At 33.4% G+C, this 21,180-nt stretch overlaps 3 protein-coding genes across 4 annotated transcripts; 1 reads left to right on the top strand and 2 right to left on the bottom strand.

Annotated features, from left to right (window-relative positions):
- Window positions 1-2,001: 2,001 nt before the first annotated feature.
- LOC139857308 (mitogen-activated protein kinase 9-like) lies at window positions 2,002-8,512 on the bottom strand. Its single transcript, XM_071846048.1, has 9 exons — window positions 8,088-8,512; window positions 6,169-6,571; window positions 5,472-5,599; window positions 5,319-5,378; window positions 4,553-4,702; window positions 3,938-4,093; window positions 3,486-3,623; window positions 2,972-3,045; window positions 2,002-2,880 (listed from the first exon to the last, which is right to left on the bottom strand). Exons 1-9 carry the CDS (start codon window positions 8,349-8,351, stop codon window positions 2,673-2,675), a joined length of 1,581 nt encoding a protein of 526 aa, XP_071702149.1. The 5' UTR covers window positions 8,352-8,512; the 3' UTR covers window positions 2,002-2,672.
- A 1,588-nt stretch (window positions 8,513-10,100) lies between these two features.
- On the bottom strand, window positions 10,101-14,210 carry LOC139857292 (ras-related protein RABC2a-like). Of its 2 annotated transcripts, XM_071846029.1 has the most exons (6): window positions 13,936-14,210; window positions 12,987-13,055; window positions 12,152-12,217; window positions 11,860-11,981; window positions 11,605-11,733; window positions 10,101-10,430 (listed from the first exon to the last, which is right to left on the bottom strand). In XM_071846029.1, the coding sequence occupies exons 1-6, from the start codon at window positions 14,060-14,062 to the stop codon at window positions 10,320-10,322; spliced, it is 624 nt and encodes a 207-aa protein (XP_071702130.1). In that variant the 5' UTR covers window positions 14,063-14,210; the 3' UTR covers window positions 10,101-10,319. The 2 variants fall into 2 exon arrangements, with proteins under 2 accessions (XP_071702130.1, XP_071702138.1); XM_071846037.1 differs by lacking the exon at window positions 12,152-12,217.
- Window positions 14,211-17,104: 2,894 nt separating this feature from the next.
- On the top strand, window positions 17,105-20,788 carry LOC139857282 (uncharacterized). Its single transcript, XM_071846020.1, has 2 exons — window positions 17,105-17,275; window positions 17,791-20,788. The coding sequence occupies exon 2, from the start codon at window positions 18,483-18,485 to the stop codon at window positions 20,505-20,507; it is 2,025 nt and encodes a 674-aa protein (XP_071702121.1). The 5' UTR covers window positions 17,105-17,275; window positions 17,791-18,482; the 3' UTR covers window positions 20,508-20,788.
- Window positions 20,789-21,180: the final 392 nt, after the last annotated feature.

The following is a 21,180-nucleotide window of genomic DNA, read 5'->3' as shown; positions in this document are numbered from 1 at the left end:
TATTTAAACTAAGTAATAATCATGTTTAAATTGTGGAAATCATTTTGGTCAAGATAACTTTTGTTGACTTTTGCATATTAGTCTCGAGCATTAGGATTGTGGTACACTATGACTTGACCTAAATTGTTAGACAGATATTGACAAACATATAAATATATATATACTTAATATAGGTTCGTGAATCCGAGGCCAACCTTGCATTGTTAAATGTCGTCATATGTATTTTTACTACAAAATACAGTATTGCGAGTTTCATTTGCTCCCTTTTTAAATGCTTTTGCAATATATATTTTTGGGACTGAGAATACATGCGCTGCTTTATAAATGCTTTACGAAATAGACAAAAGTGATCGAAACTACATTCTATGGTTGGATTATCAAACCGAATATGCCCCTTTTTAGCTTGGTAGCCTAAGAATTGGTGTTTATTATAATTGCCACCAATTGACGCGAATCCTAAAGATAGATCTATGGGCACTAACAAGCCCCAGTCAGAGAATTTGAACTGCTTTAGTACTTCGATTTATCATGTCCGATGTGAGTCCCGGAATGATGGGGATATTCTATATGCATCCTGTTAAGGTCGGTTACCAGGTGTTCACCATATAAATGAATTTTACTTCGCGAGTTACGCGTGTCAATATATGAAATCTTGTGGTCTATTAAAATGATGAAAATGATCGATTATGATAAACTAATGAACTCACCAACCTTTTGATTGACACTTTAAAGCATGTTTATTCTCAGGATTGAAAGAAATCTTCCGCTGTACATTTGCTCATTTTAAAGATATTACTTGGAATCATTCATGGCATATTTCAAAAGACGTTGCATTCAAGTCGTTGAGTTCAGTAAAGATTATGATTAAGTAAATGACAGATTTGATCATTTATAGTTGGATATTATGAAGTGGTATGCATACCTGTCAACTTTCGATGAAATGAAAGTTTGTCTTTTAAAACGAATGCAATGTTTGTAAAATGTATCATATAGAGGTCAAATACCTCGCAATGTAATCATATGTTATTGTATTCGTTCTAGGACGGGTCTTTACATCGTTAACCGAGGTTTGCTTGCTCCTTGGTTGGTGACTGTCGGCTAATGTCTTAAATTAGAAATTTGATAATCGCTCGGGCAAGAAAAGTTCAACGCGACTCGGTTAACGGTAAAATGGTAAAACCGGGGCCAAACTCGTATCATAGCTGAATACTCAAAATATTTGCAAATGCAAAATGAGGATGAAATTTACAGTTACTTTCCTCAAAAGAATAAAAAATGTCGAAATGGCAAATTATGTATTATATTTACATTCTTTTATCACTATAAATTATAAAGTGTGTAACAAAATACATTTTGTGCCTTTGCATCTCGAAACAAAAGAACTTGTCTCTTACTGCTGGCCTTGTTTATCATCATCATCATCAGGAAAGTCCTACAGTAAAACGATTTTAACAACGCTTATAATACATGATTGTGAACAGTCAACCCAAGTCAAGAATCAAAAGGGACCCAAGCAGGAGTAAGCAGAGGCGTAAAATAGAACTTCTACAACCGCTAATGATGCATAAACAAGAGCAAATCTTCATTTTTTAACTCCCAGAAAAAGAAATGGTTCAGAAAACTTTAAGTGAAAGACAAACATTTGTTTGACTAAAAAGTCAAACTCAAATGCATATATCAAACTGTAAGGACGACAATATGCATGAACAAAGCTAAATCAACTTGGTAGTTACCTCTGTAGGTCGTGTTCCTTTGTTTCCTATACATTTGGAAGCACTGATACTTGCACTCTTTAACAAGCTATGAGAGCTGTTATTTCCTTTATTAGCTTCGTTTGAATTTTCGGCACCTTCATCTTGAGGTGGTTTTTCCGAGTCATCTTGAGACGTACCATCCTCCTTGGGTGCAGGAACTCGCTCTCTAGAACAACATTGATAAAATCAGAGTCCCACAAAAAAAATAAAGATACTAATCTGGGCGGGGGCGCAGGTTCAAAGGAATACGGGTCATTTGCCAATCCTTTAAATATTACTCCGTAACTTGTCATCAACTAATAAATGCTTTAGAAAAGAAGTTGTGGGCATAGCCCAATGGTTCCCCCATGTACTTTGTGTCATGATATAAGGAGAGGTCATGGAATTGATCCTTGGGGATGACATGATTTTCTTTAAACCAATTGAACACCAATAATGGTGGTATATATTGAATTATTGACCCTATAGGGAGGTTTTACCGAATTCGTTCACGGACCTCTACCCGGAACACTGCCCGAATGGATGTGTTCCCGGGTACCGTCGATCGAGTTCGGGTTTCCGCCCGAACGTGTGTGTTACGTGCAAATGATGAGGGTCGTTGAAATAAATGATCTACCGATGCCAAAAAATAATAAATGCTTTAGAAAAATTTAATTAAGTTTTCTAATAAGAAGAGAAGGTTAAGCAAAATAAAATTACGGTTTGGACAAATTTTGACCCATTTCCTTTATTAAATTATATTGTTTATGCTTTACCCGTTTGACCCGTTAATCATATAACCCAAATATGGCCCGACCTTTTCATAAGTAAATGGGTTGACCCAAAAGCACTTTCCGGTCCATCTTATATAAATAACCAAAATGATTACAAAAACTATACAATTATAGGGATAACATAATTTTAGAAATACACCTTGTTTTAACCCATATGACCCATTCCATTTAAAAAAGTAAATTGACTGAAATTGCAGACTGATGAAAAACAAATGGTAAGGAAGCGATTTCTATATATAGCAACTTGCCTAGGAAGCGAAGCATGATGCCTTAACAAGGGAGTGGTACTATTTCCGCTTTTACTAAGACCTTCCTCAAGATGTGCGAATTGCCGCTTGAACCGATCAACCCCACTATATAAAGTTACAAACTAATTCAATAAATTTTATTTTAGTAAGCTTAACAAAAAAAAGATGCAACATTTTTGGACCAAAAGTGTATGACCTCGGGTACAAGAAGCTAGTCTGTTCACCACCACGTAAATATTCCTGAAGCATCTGAGGATGATACTCCAATATCTGGTTATATACATATACATATACATATACATTATAAAAAGATATAAACACAAGCATAATAATAACACTTAGGATTAATTGCAAAACTTTGGTCGTATGGTGGCAAACAAATCGAGCTTTTATAAGAGATTTGCTTGAGCTATTATCGAATATCTAGCCTTAAGCATCTGAGGATGATACTCCAATATCTGGTTATATACATATACATATACATATACATTATAAAAAGATATTAACACAAGCATAATAATAACACTTAGGATTAATTGCAAAACTTTGGTCGTATGGTGGCAAACAAATCGAGCTTTTATAAGAGATTTGCTTGAGCTATTATCGAATATCTAGCCTTAAGTAATATGTATGTGTGTATAGTAATTGGACCAAAGTTGGTTGCCATTTTTAAGCACTGATCTTTAAGAAGTATTAAATGTTAACCAAACCTCTCGATAGATCAACTCTCTGACATCATCTTTTCCCAACTTCCTCCTCTCAAACTCGAATTCAAGTTTCGATATGGGTTGAGTGCAAGGTTCTCGTTCCACATTCGACAAGCCATTAAAGTAAGGATCTGCTAATGACTACAAAAGTAAACGAGAACATCTTCAAAACCAAAAAAAGAAGCGAACTTTAATAATACTTCTCTCCAGAGGTATCATTTTCAACCCATTTTATAATGGGTTAATTTAAGCCGTTTTGACTTTTATCTTGACTGAGTTAATAAAGAGAAACATGTTAAATGGGTTGAACACGTCAAACTTGTTCGAAGTAGTGCAAAACAATGTCCCAAATAGTTTTCGTTTTAAGAATGACTAGACATGTAATAGTATTTTTTTTCTTTTAATTTACAGAAATTTGTTTATAAATGTGAATAGCAATGCAATTGGTAGCATACCTCTTCAGCTGATGGCCGGTCATTGGGATCAAATGCGATTAGGCGTTCAAGTAGTTTAAGTGCCAAAGGATCTACATGTGGAAATTTGTGTGTGAAAGGAATTGCCTGTTTTTTCCGCATACTATTAAGATATCTTCTGGCCTTTTCATTGCGAATCTGCATGATTCGAGATCATATTTATTTCGTTTGATGTAAATCAATACAAACACTAGTTCTTGAGCAGTAAATTTGGAAGCCTAGTAACAACACTTGAATGCAATGCTCTAAAAAGCATATGTAAGACTTAAATAAAACAAAACGGATATGTACAATATAACATTTCGAAAGGAGTTGACCTTTATATTTTAAATAACGTCTAATTCTTTAGAATCATTTACCATAAAATTATAAAAATGTATGTGATACTAAGTGGGTAAAATATGACTAAAAACTATATTATTTCAATAGTAACCCGATAAAAAAACATGATTCTAGAGGTTTCAACTTTTATTCATCTACACTTGTAGTTGGATTTTGTTGAAAAACATATCGTGCACTAACCTATTCATTTGTAAACGGGTCAAATTTGCAACTCTTATTTGAGTGGGTTAATAAAAAATGAAAGAGCTAATGTACCCTTGCGATAGTTTCAGGAGGAGGAGTGCCGAGCAAATCGGTCATGAGATCCAATTGATGTACCACATTTTTTCCCGGAAACAACGGTTTTCCCGTAAGCATTTCGGCAAATATGCAGCCAATGCTCCATATATCAATCGCCGGAGTATACTGCAATATATAAAAACATCTTCGCAATTACCATCTCTAATCAACAATTCATAACAAGAAGCTAAACAAAAATGGTAACTTTAGTATTTTAATGCTCAAAAGTCTCTAAGATAGATAGCAGTATGACTTAGAGGCATGAGAACATAAAAAATACATCATAGAGTGGACAAAAACTAGACAGGTGATTAAATATTGATTAAAGGTGGCAAAATGGGTAGCTCGGTCAGTTTAACTAACAAATCAAAATGGGTTCAGCTTGAAACAAGTCACTTTTTGGTGTAATTTCATTAACAAGTTTACATATAGTCAAGGCATTAGTTAAGGTTAAGTAACATTATAACTATTACTACTATAATATACTCCAAATCATATTGTGTAAAACAATTAAAAAAAAAAAGATTTATTTTGCATAGAAAACAGATTTTGGACAACTTTAAATAAGTTCAATCCGATTGAGACATTAGACATAGTCAGAATTTGGTTGTACTTTTTATTTGAACAGTTTGAGATAAAACACAGCCAAAATCAACCCATTCTAGGTAGATGGGTCTAAGTTCAAAACTCTGATACTAATACACAAAATGCAGTAGGAATTTGTCCGGGATAGAGATCATACTTTGGAGAAAAATGATCCGCAGAGTTCGGGGGCACGATACCATCGAGTTGCAACATAATCCTGCATTAGTCCGAGAAAAAGTAAGGTAACTAAAAGTATCGGTTATCAGTTATTAATAATATATTAATGAAAAAGTACATAAGAAACACATACCGTCCAGAATATTGCTGATGGGGCATCGTTAAATGACACCCGAGCAAGCCCAAAGTCACAAATCTTCAGTTTACAGTCGGCATTAGCTAGGATGTTTTTCGGCTTTAGATCTCTATGAAATACATTTGCTGCAATTGTGACATTATAGATATATTAATATGGTAACAATAGTATCGTAATCATAAATATGGTTTGAAATAACAGGAAAAGTGCAATATATAACTATCTGTTCACCTCATTTCTAATTTGGTCAATATAACTCATAAATTGTTGATTAACCATTCAAATTTCAAGAATCGTTACAAAATCCTTGCACCTTCCAGAAAAGGGCATTGCCTTAGATTGCGCCAAATCAATCAACTTAATTTTTGGCAGCAATGGTCATATGGGTCAAACAAGACAAAAGTGATCCTAAGTGTATTTTTAACTCATACAAGTTTTGTAACCGCTTCACTCATAAATATGACAAAAAACATTTAACTCTCTATACAATCACACTTAACACATTAATTAGTTAAAAGATATTATTGGACAAAAAGTGTTTTAGGTCAACCCAACACAACCCATTTCCACCTGCATTAAAAATCATTCACTTCAACCCGAACCCGTTAAGACCCATTACTCAACCCATCAGCCAACCCATATTGTCATCTCTAGAAAATACATTTCAACTTTTGACATAACAGAAATAACCAACCTGAGTGAATATACTTCAACCCACGAAGAAGTTGGTACAAGAAAAACTGATAATGTTCGGGTGTGAGATCATCATTGGCTCTAATAACTTGATGAAGATCAGACTCCATTAATTCAAAAACGACATAAATGTCTCTAAACTCCCTTCTAGAAGGAGGAAGCATAATATGTCTAATTTCAACGATATCCGGATGCCTCAACAATCGAAGAAGTTTGATTTCTCTCAAAATTCTTGTAGCATCGGAAACATGTTCAAAAACATCATTTATTTTCTTTATTGCGACTTTTTCTCCCGTGTGTGTATCGGTAGCCGAACCTACAACACCATAACTTCCTTTACCGACAACTTCCTGAACTTGGTATCTGCTCGCCTCTCCGTACTCCGTGAAGAATTCTCGTTCGAGCTGAGTAAAAAGCAGAAAAAAACTATTCAGATACGGATATACATACATTGTATCTATCTTTACCCTTTTTGCTATTGTACTTATCAAACTAAAAGGTAAAAGTTCTACCAAATGTAGTAACTGCAACTGTATGTAACCGGTGACCTCTTACATGGGTCACAAAAGTAGTTACTAACGTAACATCCATGTACTACGCCACATCACTACAACCGGTGCTACATCATCGCTTTAAAAGTTACATAGGAGTTAAGGTGCATACAATGGCAAGTTTTCCAAATTTTAATACAGTATAAAAAAAACTGTCCCAGTTTGACTTTTGAGGTCAATCTTCATCAACTTTGACTTTCGATATTTTTGTTTATATAAAGCAATATTGTATGAAAATTGTATGAATAGATTGTGTATAAATGTATTTTTCAATGATATAATTTTTATGAAGTACTTTATAATACCAACTAAAGCATTGAGAGTCAAAGTTGTATGAGAAAGACTTTGAAAAGTCAAATGAGACAGTTTTTTTTGGGACGGTGGGAGTATATAGCAATAGAATTTTGTTTAGTTTAACACATATTTATTTTTTTCCCAAATAAAATAAGTAAATGACGATCTACTTATGATCCATAAATCCAAACCAACTCGGGATATTATCAAATCAAGCATACTACACAGTATATCAAAAAGTATCTAATCATCATCACCATCATCATAAATCTAACTGTCATGTAACTATATTGCTATAGATCAAAGCTAATGTCTTCCCATGATGTTGTTGCCATATATTATTTCTTAATTTGTTCGTGTGTACGACTTCTATAGCAAATACCGAGATAAGCAGGCAGTTAGGAAAGGCGGTTCATAAAAAAGTAGATATAACAGGGACTATATACAAGTGAACACTTCTTCATCGTTCCGATGAAGGTTCTCTTAATATATTTCTTTTTTCGCCGGAAAAAAAAAATATATATATACAAGTAAACACATGACCTAAGGATTTTACTTTTAGCCTATAATATCACTTCTATAAAGGCAAATAACCAATATTACGACAAGAATAACAACATTACCCAATCACGCCCGGTAAAGGTATGGGGAAACAACTAATATTATTATTATATTCACTAATAGAAACATGTGGTATCATACATTTTATTACGAGTACATAAAAATAGGATACTCATTATGCAAATGCAGCCAATGCAGGCCAAATAATATACTTAACTAACCCTTAGGCAAAACTACAAATATAAATTCATCTATGGTAGCAAACAATAGGATCAATTCAATCAAAACAAAACAGTAAAATGGATAGATTTTCTTTCTTAAAGTTTCATAATACAAGAAAAAAAATGATTTTTAAAAAAATTATATTTATGTTCTTTTCCAAAAAAGGAAGAAAAAGATATCTTTTCCTTCGACTTTATAGAAAATGACAACGTACCAAATAGAACTACAGATAACATATTTAATCAAGCAAATCAAAAGAAATGAAAAAAAAAAAAGAAAGAAAGAGAGAGACCCTTTTAAGAGGATCCATTCGAAAGGGAACTGCAATGTTGTTAAGCGCAGAATGATCGAAATCTTCAACAATTGTAATTTGGGTTGTTTTATTTTGATTATAAAGTTCATAATCTTCAATACTCAAATCAATTACATTTGGGTTACTGCTACAAGAAGAAGAAGAAGAAGAAGAAGAAGAAGAAGAAGAAAAAGAATGATGATGATTATTGTGACGTTGAAACCATCGACGAATTCCATCCACAAATGTTGAAGAAATCCCCATAAAATTCGTTAAAATTTTTAACACATGGTCCCCTGAATTCTCGAACCAATCAATTACGACATTCCCCAGATGGACCGATTAATTGATTTGAGTGTTGTTTGGATAATCAATTTTAAAACAGGGTGTAATCGGACTTCTTTCTACTCAAACAATTACGGTTTGTTTGGCTTTATCCGTATTTGTTTGGTTTATGAGAGTTCATAGTAGCTTGAACTTATGATTTTAATATTGAACTTATGATTTTAATAAGTTTTAAGTAATAAGCTTTGTTGGTAGACATAAAAAGTAGAGCTTATGATTTTCATAAGTTCTAGAAAAATAAGCTACTTCTAGTAGCTTATGAAAAAAAGTAGAGCTTATGAAGTAGAAAATAAGCTTCAACTAATTTACCAAACACTTATAAAAAATAATAAGCTCCAGCTATCAACTTAAAAAATAAGCTCCAGCTCTAGTACATAAGCTCCAGCTCCAGCTCCAGCTCTAGCTATAAGCTCCAGCTCCAGCTAGTTTCATCCAAACACACCCTTTATATTAAAATTATTATTATTATATTATATTCAAATTCAAAAAAAATATAAATGAAAAGGCTTTTTTGACATTTTACTTGTAACGAGTAAAATAGACTCACACATTGCACAGGAAATAATTACCAGAGTTGTTTTTTTTTTTGGTAAAATAACGCAAACCCGTGTGGACAAGAAAATGTTTTTCAAAAGGTAACGTTTTTCACTAAAAGATACAAAACGGAAGCCTAGAGGCTCGAACCTATAAAATGTAACTAACACCAAACTAAAAACTATCTATCGCTAAAAAAAAAAAAAAAAAAGCAACTAAACCTACCCAAACTTTTTACATGCGTTATGTGTTGTAAGGGTGTGTTTGGCGTGTAGCTTATTGGAGCTTATGGAAGCTTATGGGAGCTTGAGCTTATGATTTTAATAAGCTCTAAGTCATAAGCTTCGTTTGGTAGTAAAAAAAAGTAGAGCTTATGAAAATCATAAGCTCTGAAAAAAGAAGCTACTTGTAGTAGCTTATGAAAAAAGTAGAGCTCATGAACTGAAAAATAAACTCCAGCTAGTTTACCAAACATTTATAAAAAATAATAAGCTCCAGCTACCAGCTTCAAAAACAAGCTCCAGCTCCAGCTCCTACTCATAAGCTCCAGCTCCAGCTATAAGCTCCAGCTACTTCCGTCCAAACACATCCTAAGTGGACAAATAAAGACAATCTAGAAAGAAATACGGAGTACTATACCTTTTATATTCATATAACACCTTTTAAATGATAAACAAATATTTTATAAATAAAGAAAAAATATTGTCACTGAACCCTGAACAAACACCAAAGTGTTGTTAAAACAAGGTGCTTTAGAAAGGGAGATTATGAATCTTTGGTGGTTTACCTCAATAATGCTAGGTCAAAAGTGCTTTGGTGGTTTGGCTTTGACTTGACTTGGATATGGTGACACCATATTTGTTTACGTAATATAGTGTTGATAGAACAAAGTGCTCTAAAAAGGGAGATTAGGGATGGTTTAAGGGTTCGGATCCCTGTGATCGTGGTTCGGGTTTCCTGCCCGAACGTGTGTGTGTGTGCAAATGATGACTAGGCTTCGGTCCGGACTGATGCAATCTTGCCGTTAAAAAAAAAAGAGAGATTAGGAATCTTTCGACAAATTACGTGCATCAAGCACAAGTAAAGCTTTATTATAGCAAATTATCATAGTTGCGATATTGTGGATATGAACCCATTGTAGGAACCATTGGTCATAAATTGAAGAAACCATTAGAACCTATACACAAATACCGACGTGGATTTGAAAGAAAAAGATGCAAATATTTGGAGTGGTATTTGTATCCCACTAATTTTATATCCGTATACCACCAATTATGATTTGAAGTGATAAACTATACAACATCATAAAACATGAACGATGTACGGATTAAAATTTAGTGTTGTAGGGATCTTCTATGAACAACAGCCGTCATTAGGCATTGATTGGTCCTCTGGTTTTTGCATTAGTATAGTCTTCTTTACTATTGTAGACCCTTCTTCAACAAGACTAGGAACCTCCATAATCTATAATAATAATCAGAATAAAAAAAAGTTAACTGTCATAATGATCTTGTTTTCTATACCTTAAATAGGAGTATCTTAAAAAATGCAAGCTTGAATGTCATAATGCAAGCTTGAAGTTCAAAAAAAAAAAGAAAAAAAAAAAAAAAAAAAGGAGTATCTTAAAAAATGGAGAACTTGAATATCATTAACACATGTCATTAACAGATGTCAAGAATTTTATAACTCGGATGTGGTTGAATGGGTCTTAAAGGAGCTAGACAAAATTGGGCCAAACCAATGACATTTTATAAATTTGCATCATACATAATGCAAGTACAAGCAATAAGCTCAAGTCTGGTTATATCACTTTGACCCATTTATACAAGTGAAATATGACTTATCTGTAGTAGCTTAATAGTCAAATCATAAAAAATGAGATAAAAGGGTTGACAGTCGCTCAAAGTGTATTTCCATCGCTTACAACTTAAAAAATTGTTATGTATTAATAGCTTCAATTATATCGTAATAACAACAACAACAACAAAACTCAATACCACATAAGTGGTGTATGGGGAAGGTGAGATGTAGACAATCATTTCCCTATCCGAGAATAAAAACAAGTCATTTCTCCACCCAGTGAAAACACTCTCAAAAGTAGAGAAAGTCATCCCTCTCTCTATTCGACCGGATAGAGAGATTGCTTCCGAGTGGACCTCCGGCCAATAAGTAGGGATTTAAAAAAAAAAATTAAATTAAATTAAAAATAAAAATTGAGACGCCATGAAAATGGTAAAATCAGATTTCCATGGTTTTTAAATCCTGCCTGAAATTTAATTTAGGCTCTAAGAGTCAGTCAAGTCGCCAATAAATCGACGCTTGCTGTCGACTCAATAACTATATCGTAACATAGTTTCTAAAACATTTTTGCAGGATTAACTGTTTAACAGAGTGGGCTAGAAAAGCTGCGGGTCAACCAACCTAACCTGAACTGTCTCTACCAATTCTAACAGCTTGTTTTGACCCAACACCCAAATTATCATCCTCTACCATTCACTGATCATATAACGAAAATTGTGAATGATTATAACCAAATATAAGCTACACTGGACACATTTATCATGCTCGAAAGAACAAGGATATACGTTTCAAACAGGTCCTAAGAAAAACTTAGAAATAATTGCAGGATCTAGTATACCTTTGATGCAAGCTCTTCGAAACATTGGTGTACATTTTCTAGAGTTGTAGCACTGCACTCAAAAAATAAGCATCCAAGTTCATCTGCAAGAGCAATGCCTTCTTCCTTGCTTACAAACCTTTCTGAGTCCTAAAATAACATTTAGAAAATATTAAAGATCACGAGTCATCAAAAACAGCACACTTTTTTCTTACAACATTCATGAATTATAATGTAAGAAATTAAAATATAATACATACAGTATGCAAAACTTACTTTGTCGACTTTATTTCCAATGAGCATCTTGACACAGTCCTGATTGGTGGAGTAACGTTCAACTTCTTTAGCCCATATGCCTGACAAGCTTGTGAATGTATCTCTCCTTGTAACATCATATGCTGCAAGTATAAGTTAATACTAGTTACTTTGAAATGTATATTAAGTACTTAAACCTTGAATATTACAACCCTTCTAAACATTAAAATGAATACTAAGTTGTAATCGTGAAAATTTCATCTAAACGAGGATATTTGAGATATAATGGTATGATAAATGAGTCATGCTTTACCGAGAATAATTCCATGTGCACCTCTGTAGTAAGAGCATGTCAAAGTCCTGAATCTTTCCTGTCCCGCTGCATTAAACAACATTGGGGCCCATACTCTCAAATTTGGGTCAAATGGGTCAAGCTTTCGGGTCAATTGGGTCTTAAAAAATTTAGGCATGGCAATGTAAATCAAAACTTAAAAAAAGGTCCAATGAGTTTTTCTCCAACCTATTGGGTATTATACAAAATTTAAAAGAACAGGTCAAATGAGTATCAAACCCTAAAGTTCAATAGATAGAGACAGGTCTGATGGGTCTTGTGAATGCGTCAAATGGTTGAGCATAACAAGTGTCATCCGTCAATCATTTATGAAAGCATTAATGGTTATATCAATTATTATGTATATTAATATTTTCTTATTCTTAATAATAAATAAATATTATTAAATAAATAAATATTAATAATAAATATAAATATAAATAATAATAACTAAAACAATATAATAAATGTAAAAAATCAAATGTAAAAGTATATGACCCGTTGGACCTATTTGACCCATTACCCGGTTCGACATGTTACCCAAACCGACCCAACCTGACCCGTTAAAAATGTTTACCCATTTGACCCATGACCCATTTCAACCCAAAACCGTTTTGACCAATTACCCAAACCGACACAACCTGACATGTTTGTCACGTATAATATGTAAAACTAACAACTCAACTGCAGCAAGTGGAAATGTATAATATACACATGTATCAAATAGTTCAAGAAACTGAATCAAGAAGTAATGACTTCGGTTCTTGTTGCCTAAGCATATCATTTTAGACAAATTCATGCATTATTCTATACTTACCAGTGTCCCATATCGTAAGCTTTAATCTCTTTCCACCGACTGTTAGCTGCTTGATTTTGAAGTCAACACCTGGTTAATAACAGATAAGGCAACGATTTAATTTAACGGAAACCCTGCTGTTGATTTATAAACATGATTAAGGAAAATTTTAAGTAGTTCCTCTTGTTATTCTCAGCAGAAATTCGTTAATGATTGACATATTGGCAATTAAGCCATTTAAATGGCGACCAAAGTACATTAATACGCCATGAATCCTACTTAACGACACATAACACGTTCATTTAGAATACAAACATTTGAAGAATGGATCATTGATCAAGCTTTTGAGGGGAAAAAAAACATGTACCAAGCTAGTTTTCTTAAAAAAAAATTCTAGCAAAACGCGAATAAGCCTTTCTTTTTCAAACACTTTTCCTGATTATTTACGTTTTACAAACACATTAATCAAATAATTACTCAAAAACACAATTCCAAACACCCATTCAATCTATCAATTGCAGCATCAGTTTCAAAAAATTAAATGTACACACTAACACCGACACTGTAGCGTATGATGTAATTGTATATATAAACTCTATATGCATTTTTATCCTAGAACAGTATTTTTTTTTAATGTCGATATCGACATGAATGCTCTCATTTGTCACTCACACACGCGTTAGGAGGAAACCCAATTCGCGACGATGTTGGAAGTACCATCGAAGGTTGGGAAAACCCTCAAAGACCTTCCCAAATCGCATTGATGTTGACAATACCATCAAAGGTTGGAAACTCTCTGCTTGAGAATCGAACCTGAGTTGGAACATATACTGTATCTAATAAAATTTGAAATATGGTAAGTTACAAAAATACTTGAAATCCAAATGTAAAAAAAAAATAAAAAAAAAAAAAAAAAATAGTAAATACAGTAACAGTTAACAAGATAAATATAAGAAAGATGAAGTTATACCAATAGTAGGAGAAATATCCTCTGTAGAATTCGAGATGAAACTAAGCAGAAGGCTACTTTTACCCACACCTGAATCACCAATCAACAATATCTTAAATGACATATCATACTGAGTAGCCAAACTCATTTCGATAATTTCAAATTCGATCTCAACTAAATTTTCTTTTTCTCACTAAATTATTTCAATTGAGAACAACAAAAGGAACTGAGATTTATAATTACTTGCAAATTAGAGGAAATGGGAATCTAATTCCTTACAATGTTGCTGAAGAAACTCAGAAAGTAACAGTGTTTTTGTATTTGTGTGCGAATTGAGAAAGAATATAGCTAGATATACATGTTTATTTATATTTATATTGATTTAAAATGATAGTTTATAGATAAAGATTAAACGAATCTCGTTTTTGCGCGAAATGCAAGGCTTCTTTATTGCTGCCAACGAGAACTAAATATTAAGATAGATCCGTGAAATCACGGGTTTATTTAAATGAAACAGTTAAATAATATGTTTTATGTATTAAGAGAATGTAAATGTTAAAGTCATTTAGTTTAATAACCCGTAGAACAACGAATTACGACTAAGAAACTTGTCGTTGTTTTTAGAAATATATTGATGTATTTAATTTGGTTATAAATGAACTACCTTGATGTACTTAACTTTGTCATAAAAGCCTACATTACAACTTTTTTTTATTGAGATATTTATTTTGCATACATATACATATGTAACATAATTAATCTCGTAAAAACCACCCATATTTGAATAATAATAATAATAATATAATAATTATAATTATAAAAAATAATAATAAATTTTGTTTAAAATTTGAGTATTTATATTTTTAATAATAATTAACAAATGCCTCTTGATAAAATTTTAAAAATAAAAATACACTTATTATATAAAGGTTGTACAATATGCTTCAAAGTTTGTACATGTGTTTATGAGGTAATTTGTAAAAGATTATACAATTTGTTTTAAAACTTATACATATACATATGGTCATGTGAGTGTTTTATCATAAGGTTATACATAATCCTTCAAATATTGTACATACGGTCCTGAGAGTGTTTTAACATAAAGTTGTACATAATGTTTCAAATATTGTACATTTAGTCATGAGAGTGTTTTATCAGAAGGTTATTCATAATGCGTGGGTAGTGATAAATCCAACACCAAAATTGATAGATCCACCATTTTTATGCAATACTGTGTTGTACAGTACAATACAGTAATGCATGAAAATGGTGGATCTATCAATTTTAGTGTTGGATTTATCAACATTATAAAATTAACATGTTAATATTTGTACTAAATATAATGACATCATTATCATGAGGGCTTAGAATTTTTTTTCTTTATTTTTTAATTTTTTTAGCATAGAAAATTCTTATTTATGATATTACTAATTAGATTTAATTTAATTGTAAAAATAATTCTATTTATGACATCACCTACATATTTTCACATTTTTTTTTTTGATTTTTTAATATAAGTGAAAAAGGTAATTGTTGAATCATCATTTTAGCATTTTAATAGAACTTATAAATATATCATGTGAGGTTTCATGTAACTAGTGTGTTTGTGTAGCTTGCCCAATGTGCAGCAATACTTCCTGTAATATTTTGGTTTTAATATAACTATAGTGCTTTTCAAAAATAAAAAATATAATTATAATTATCATTATCCTTATATAATAATGATAATAGTAATAGTAATAGCAATAATATTTAAATTTAGATGAAACAAGTGACATAAAATGATTTACTAGTACTTCTACATGACTATATCATTTTTTGTTAACGTATGCCCTATTATATAAATTAAAGTTTATTTAACTTTATTAACATTTATCAATACAAATGAATATTGATAAAAAAAACAATTTATCAACTAATACTCATCAAACTGATACAGCCCAAACAAGATCCATAGACTGAATTACGAAAGGATGAAAAGAAACAAACATAAAACAATTTTAATTTTAATATCTATTTATTTATCAACTACTATACGACAATTTGAGGAAATGAAAGACTAAAGAATGGGTTTTATGATAATTGAGGTTGCGTGATAATTTTTAATGAGAATATTTATTACCTTAAATTAGATAATGGACCATTTAGGCTCCGTTCCAGAGTATTCAATTGAAGGAAAAGAAATGAAATGAAAGGGGGGAAAAGTGGATCGGTCCAAATTGGAAGGAATCAGTGGAAGAGAAATTAGAACAAATAACACTTCTAAATCCTTTCCTTTCTCTCCAACATAAAACTTAGGAGCACGATTTCTTTAAATTTACCTTCCCTTCATTTTATTTCTCTTCAATCTTCAACTTGGGAACAAAGCCTTACCTATGGGTTACATTCATTTCTCATTTTGATTTTCATTCCCCTTTGAAGCCGAGCACACCATTATTACTCCGTTTACATTAATACTCACCTTACTCCGTATTTAATACTTCGGTATTAAATTAATTACCATATTAACTATTAGATAAAAATGATGAATAGTAATCAAGGATAATTTCGTCATTTCACCTTTTTTTCCTTACACCTTTTTTTTTTCAAAAAAAGCCCCCCACTTTGTTCACTAATAAAATTCGACCCCACAACCAGGGATTAAAGTGTCACATTATCATTTTCATAAAAAATCTTAAATAAACTATACCCAAATATTCAACGGGTCATATCTTTTCGCTCGCAGCGAGTTAAATTTTTCCGTCACCATCGTTAAACTCGAAATAATTTTAGGAACACAATGTCACTAACTATACGTAAAACGGACGCTTTTTAAAAAACAATAAATATTTGAGGTACTTTTCATACACGTTAATTTTGCGTTAAATTTTTAAAAGTCGACAATTCCATAGCGAAACGCGGAGATGCATATATATTGTTAATTTAAAATAACATTTAAATCTTTGAAGGATTATACATTTTAGTTCGATTCTAGTTGCTCTTCAACGATATCATTGTTAGCCACGAAATAATTTTACAATCTAAAAGCAATAAAATATAGTACATTGAAAACCGAACACCCGCGTTCGAAAACTAGTTATTTCAAATTTTGAGTTTATATTCAAAAAGTTACAGTACTTTATAAGTATTAAACCTTGAGGCTGTAGACGGCGGTGGTGCTTCTCCATGCATTTCTTTCAAAGGAAGCTTGTTTTAGCGCCCTTAAACGTCGTCGGCTAACACTGGTGTGTGTCTCTTCCCCTATAACCTGCCACGATACATACATTCACACACAGACACACTCACACAGCATTCCCTTTATTTTAACCCTGCTTTAACTTTAGGCTTCTTCTTCATCTTCATCTGCATCAACCGTCTACAGGTAATATTTCTTATGTTCCATGAAATTCCAATTAATATATTTATTGTCACAAAATACACTTCTGCAACACGATTATAGCCCTAAAATGTTATTTTCTGTTGTTGTGAATGAGTTCATACCATTTAATCTGTTAGTTATGCTTAAACCCTAAGCCGTAAGTTGATCCAAAAACCATTGTGTTTACAGTTAGTTTAAGTTAAGTTGTGAACTTACAAATTGATTTGCATAATTCTTTTTTTAGGTTTTCAGTACTTTTACTTTTGCCCAATTTTCCTTTGTGTTTGCGAGTAAACTTAATTTCTAGGTTAACAAAGTTTGTTGCAAGTTACAAATATAGGTTTTCGATAAATTTGCAGTAAGCTTTTTTTTTTTTTTTTTTTTTTTTTTTTTTTTTTTTTGGTGTGACGGTAGTTTTGTCAAAAGCTAAAATATTTGTTAGCTACAAATCATCTTCTGTACATACGAACTCCTTTCACCCTTTGTAAATTAATGCATATGCTGATTTTGTAATACAGTGACTTACTTACGGATATGAAGAAATCAGCGGTTGGAGAAAAACGTCCAAGGGATACAGGAGACCAAAATAAGGGTGTTGAGTTCATTCCTGGACTAAAATTGTCCCAACACCCTCCTGAACATAGTAAGGACTTATTCTTAAAGAAACTCCACAATATTGTCAGAGCCAAGTCACTGCATCCAACAGAATTCGAAGGCTATACAATCAGAGAACGTTTTTCAAAGATGGGGTGGGAACAATTGCTTAATCTGAACTGTGAAAAGATGTATAGGCGGGTTGTCATTGAGTGGATGTCATCACTAACAAGAAACGGGGATGAATTAAAGGGCATAGTTGATGGAAGATGTTATAGTATCACACCTGCAGTCATTCGCGATGTTCTTGGAGTGGACACACGCAAAGATTTGCCATATGGCAGGTTTAGTGAAATTCCCATTGTTGAAAATGGAAGTAGATGGTTAGAAGCCTGCAACACTGTGTTTGGTCTGCATGAAAATGTTAAGGAGTATAAGATGAATTGGTATGAAAGCTCTAAGATGACTCCATTGTCCAAAATTTTATGGACAATTATGTTCTCCGAGAATCACCTAGGTTATCTAGATGCGCTTGAAGTGTGGCCACGAGAGATTTATCTTCTTCACTCTTTATTCACGGGTGATTTCTTGTATAGCTTTGCACTCTTAATGATTGATGACATGGAATATGTATGAGGATGAAAAGCAACATAGCATCCCCCATGGTTCCTACATTTCCATGATACTTGATCATCTTGGAGCTGTGTCAAAAGATGAATGTGCTGAGATAATTTCCCCCAAATACAGTGTAATATCAAGGGTATCGTGTGATGACCTCCAATTTCACAAATCATCAACAAAATACATAGTTGATGATCGTATGACTAAACGACGGATCACATTCCCATGTCAGTCTCCGCAGAAAAAGTTGTTGAACGTACACCAAAAGCTGGCCAACAAACCAAAGCAGATGAAACATCAGGTTTTAGAGGCTGAACACAAAGAACAAGAAAAAGACAAATGGGCCAGGGAGGAAAGAGAAAGGCGGGCTGAAGAAAGCGAAAAACGGGCAGAGGAAAGAGAAAGACGGGCTGAGGAAAGAGATAGGCAGGCAGAGATCAAGATTCGAGAAAGAGAAAAGCGGATAGAAGAAAGGGAAGGAAGGGCCGAAGAAAGAGAAAAATGTGTAGAAGAAAGGGAAAAACGGGCTATAGAAATAGTGAGACAAGCAGAGATTCAGGTTCAAGAAATAGAAAAACAGGCTATAGAAATAGCGAGACAAGCAGAGATTAAGGTTCAAGAAACAGATAAACGGGCTATTGAAATAGTGAGACAAGCAGAGATTAAGGTTCGGGAAAGAGAAAAACGGGTTGAAGAAAGGGAAGGAAAGGCTGAAGAAAGAGAAAGACGGGCTCAAGAAAGAGAAAAAAAGGCAGGTATCCTGATTCTAGAAAGAGAAAAATGTCTAGAAGAAAGGGAAAAACGGGCTATAGAAATAGTGAGACAAGCAGGTATTAAGGTTCAAGAAACAGAAAAACGGGCTATCGAAATAGTGAGACAAGCAGAGATTAAGGTTCAAGAAACAGATAAACGGGTTCAAGAAAGAGAAGAAAAGGCAGATATCCGGATTCAAGAAAGAGAAAAATGTCTAGAAGATAGGGAAAAACGGTCTCAAGAAACAGAAAAATGTCTAGAAGAAAGGGAAAAAAAGGCAGATATCCGTATTCAAGAAAGAGAAAAACGGGTAGAAGATGCAGAGGTACGAGCTAAGGAAAAAGAGAAACGTGTAGAAGACATTGAAAGGCAGGCGGAGATCCGGGCTCAAGAAATGGAAAGACGGGCTGAAGAAAGAGATAAAAAGGCAGAGATCCGGGTTCAAAAAAGAGAAAAACAGGCTGAAGAGGCAGAGGTACGGGCTCAGGAAAAAGAGAAACGTGCAGATGACATTGAAAGGCAGGCGGAGATCCGGGCTCAAGAAATGGAAAGACGGGCTGGAGAAAGAGATAAAAAGGCAGAGATCCGGGTTCAAATTATAGAAAAACGGGCTGAAGAGGCAGAGATACGGGCTCTGGAAAGAGAGAGACGTGCAGAAGACATAGAAAGGCTGGCGGAGATCCGGGCTCATGAAATGGAACGAAAGGCCGAAGAAAGAGATAAAAAGGCTGAGATCAGGATTCAAAAAATAGAAAAACGGGCTGAAGAGGCAGAGGTACGGGCTAAGGAAAGAGTGAGACGTGCAGAAGACATGGAAAGGCTGGTGGAGATCCGGGCTCAAGAAATTGAAAGACGGGCTGAAGAAAGAGATAAAAAGGCTGAGATCAGGGTTCAAAAAATAGAAAAACGGGCTGAAGAGGGAGAGGTACAGGCTCAGGAAAGAGTAAGACGTGCAGAAGACATGGAAAGGCAGGCGGAGATACGGGCTCAGGGAAGAGAAAAACGGGTTGAAGAAAGAGAAAAGTGTGTAGAAGAAAGGGTAAAACGGGCTCAAGAAATAGAAAAACGGGCTATAGAAATTGCAAAACAAGCAGAGATTAAGGCCCAAGAAAGAGAAGAACAGTTTGAAGAAATGAAAAGAGTGGTCGAAGAAAGATATAAAATGGCAGAGATCCAGGTTCAACAAACACTTAAATGGGCACAAGACAGGGGAAGGCAGGTGCAGATCCGGGCTCAGCATAATGGACACAACATGAACTTGGCATGAACTTTACAACCTAACGTTATTCAGTACAGCACACAAGAGATCATTAAGGTAGCGAAAACAACGTGAGTAGATTACAAGTTAACCATGAAGAAACATGTATGAAAAGATGGATAGAGCCTACATGTGTATCTCATTCCCCCCTTAGACTACTATAAATTGTATCTTGTTTTGAATCGCGATGAATTAAAAATGTAAATACTTCTATGTATATTCCAGTGACAATCTTATCTTCTAATTATAAAACATCTTTGTATAATATTTATCTGTTGCAGTGATCTGTAACACTGAACTAATGAAGGTTGATACTCTTATTATCTTCTTCAATTCAAATTGAGGATAAAAGTAAGTTCCGTTTCTCTCATTTTGTTATTATGCTTGTAGTTATGTTTATAATACTACCTTGTTTTGTTGATTATATGGGTTAAATGTTGAGCTTTAGGATCTTGATGAATTCATTTGAAATCATATAACTTACACTTGTACACAGACTTGGTGATACGGTAACCTACTGATGTAGATATCAGTTGACTAGGGTTTCTAACTGTTGATTTTTTATTCTTATTCTGTTGTTTGAACCATATTTGAAGTTGTCCCTGCTGCATCTCAAGTACTACGTACAATGACCATCTTAACCTTTCTGAAAGCCACCATTCGAGGTCGATTGATAACCCCC

This window comes from Rutidosis leptorrhynchoides, chromosome 1 (genome assembly GCF_046630445.1).
Source record: "Rutidosis leptorrhynchoides isolate AG116_Rl617_1_P2 chromosome 1, CSIRO_AGI_Rlap_v1, whole genome shotgun sequence".
Classification (NCBI taxonomy): Eukaryota; Viridiplantae; Streptophyta; class Magnoliopsida; order Asterales; family Asteraceae; genus Rutidosis; species Rutidosis leptorrhynchoides.
The sequence above is the reverse complement of the archived record's forward strand: the minus strand, read 5'-3'. Positions and strand labels throughout refer to the sequence as shown.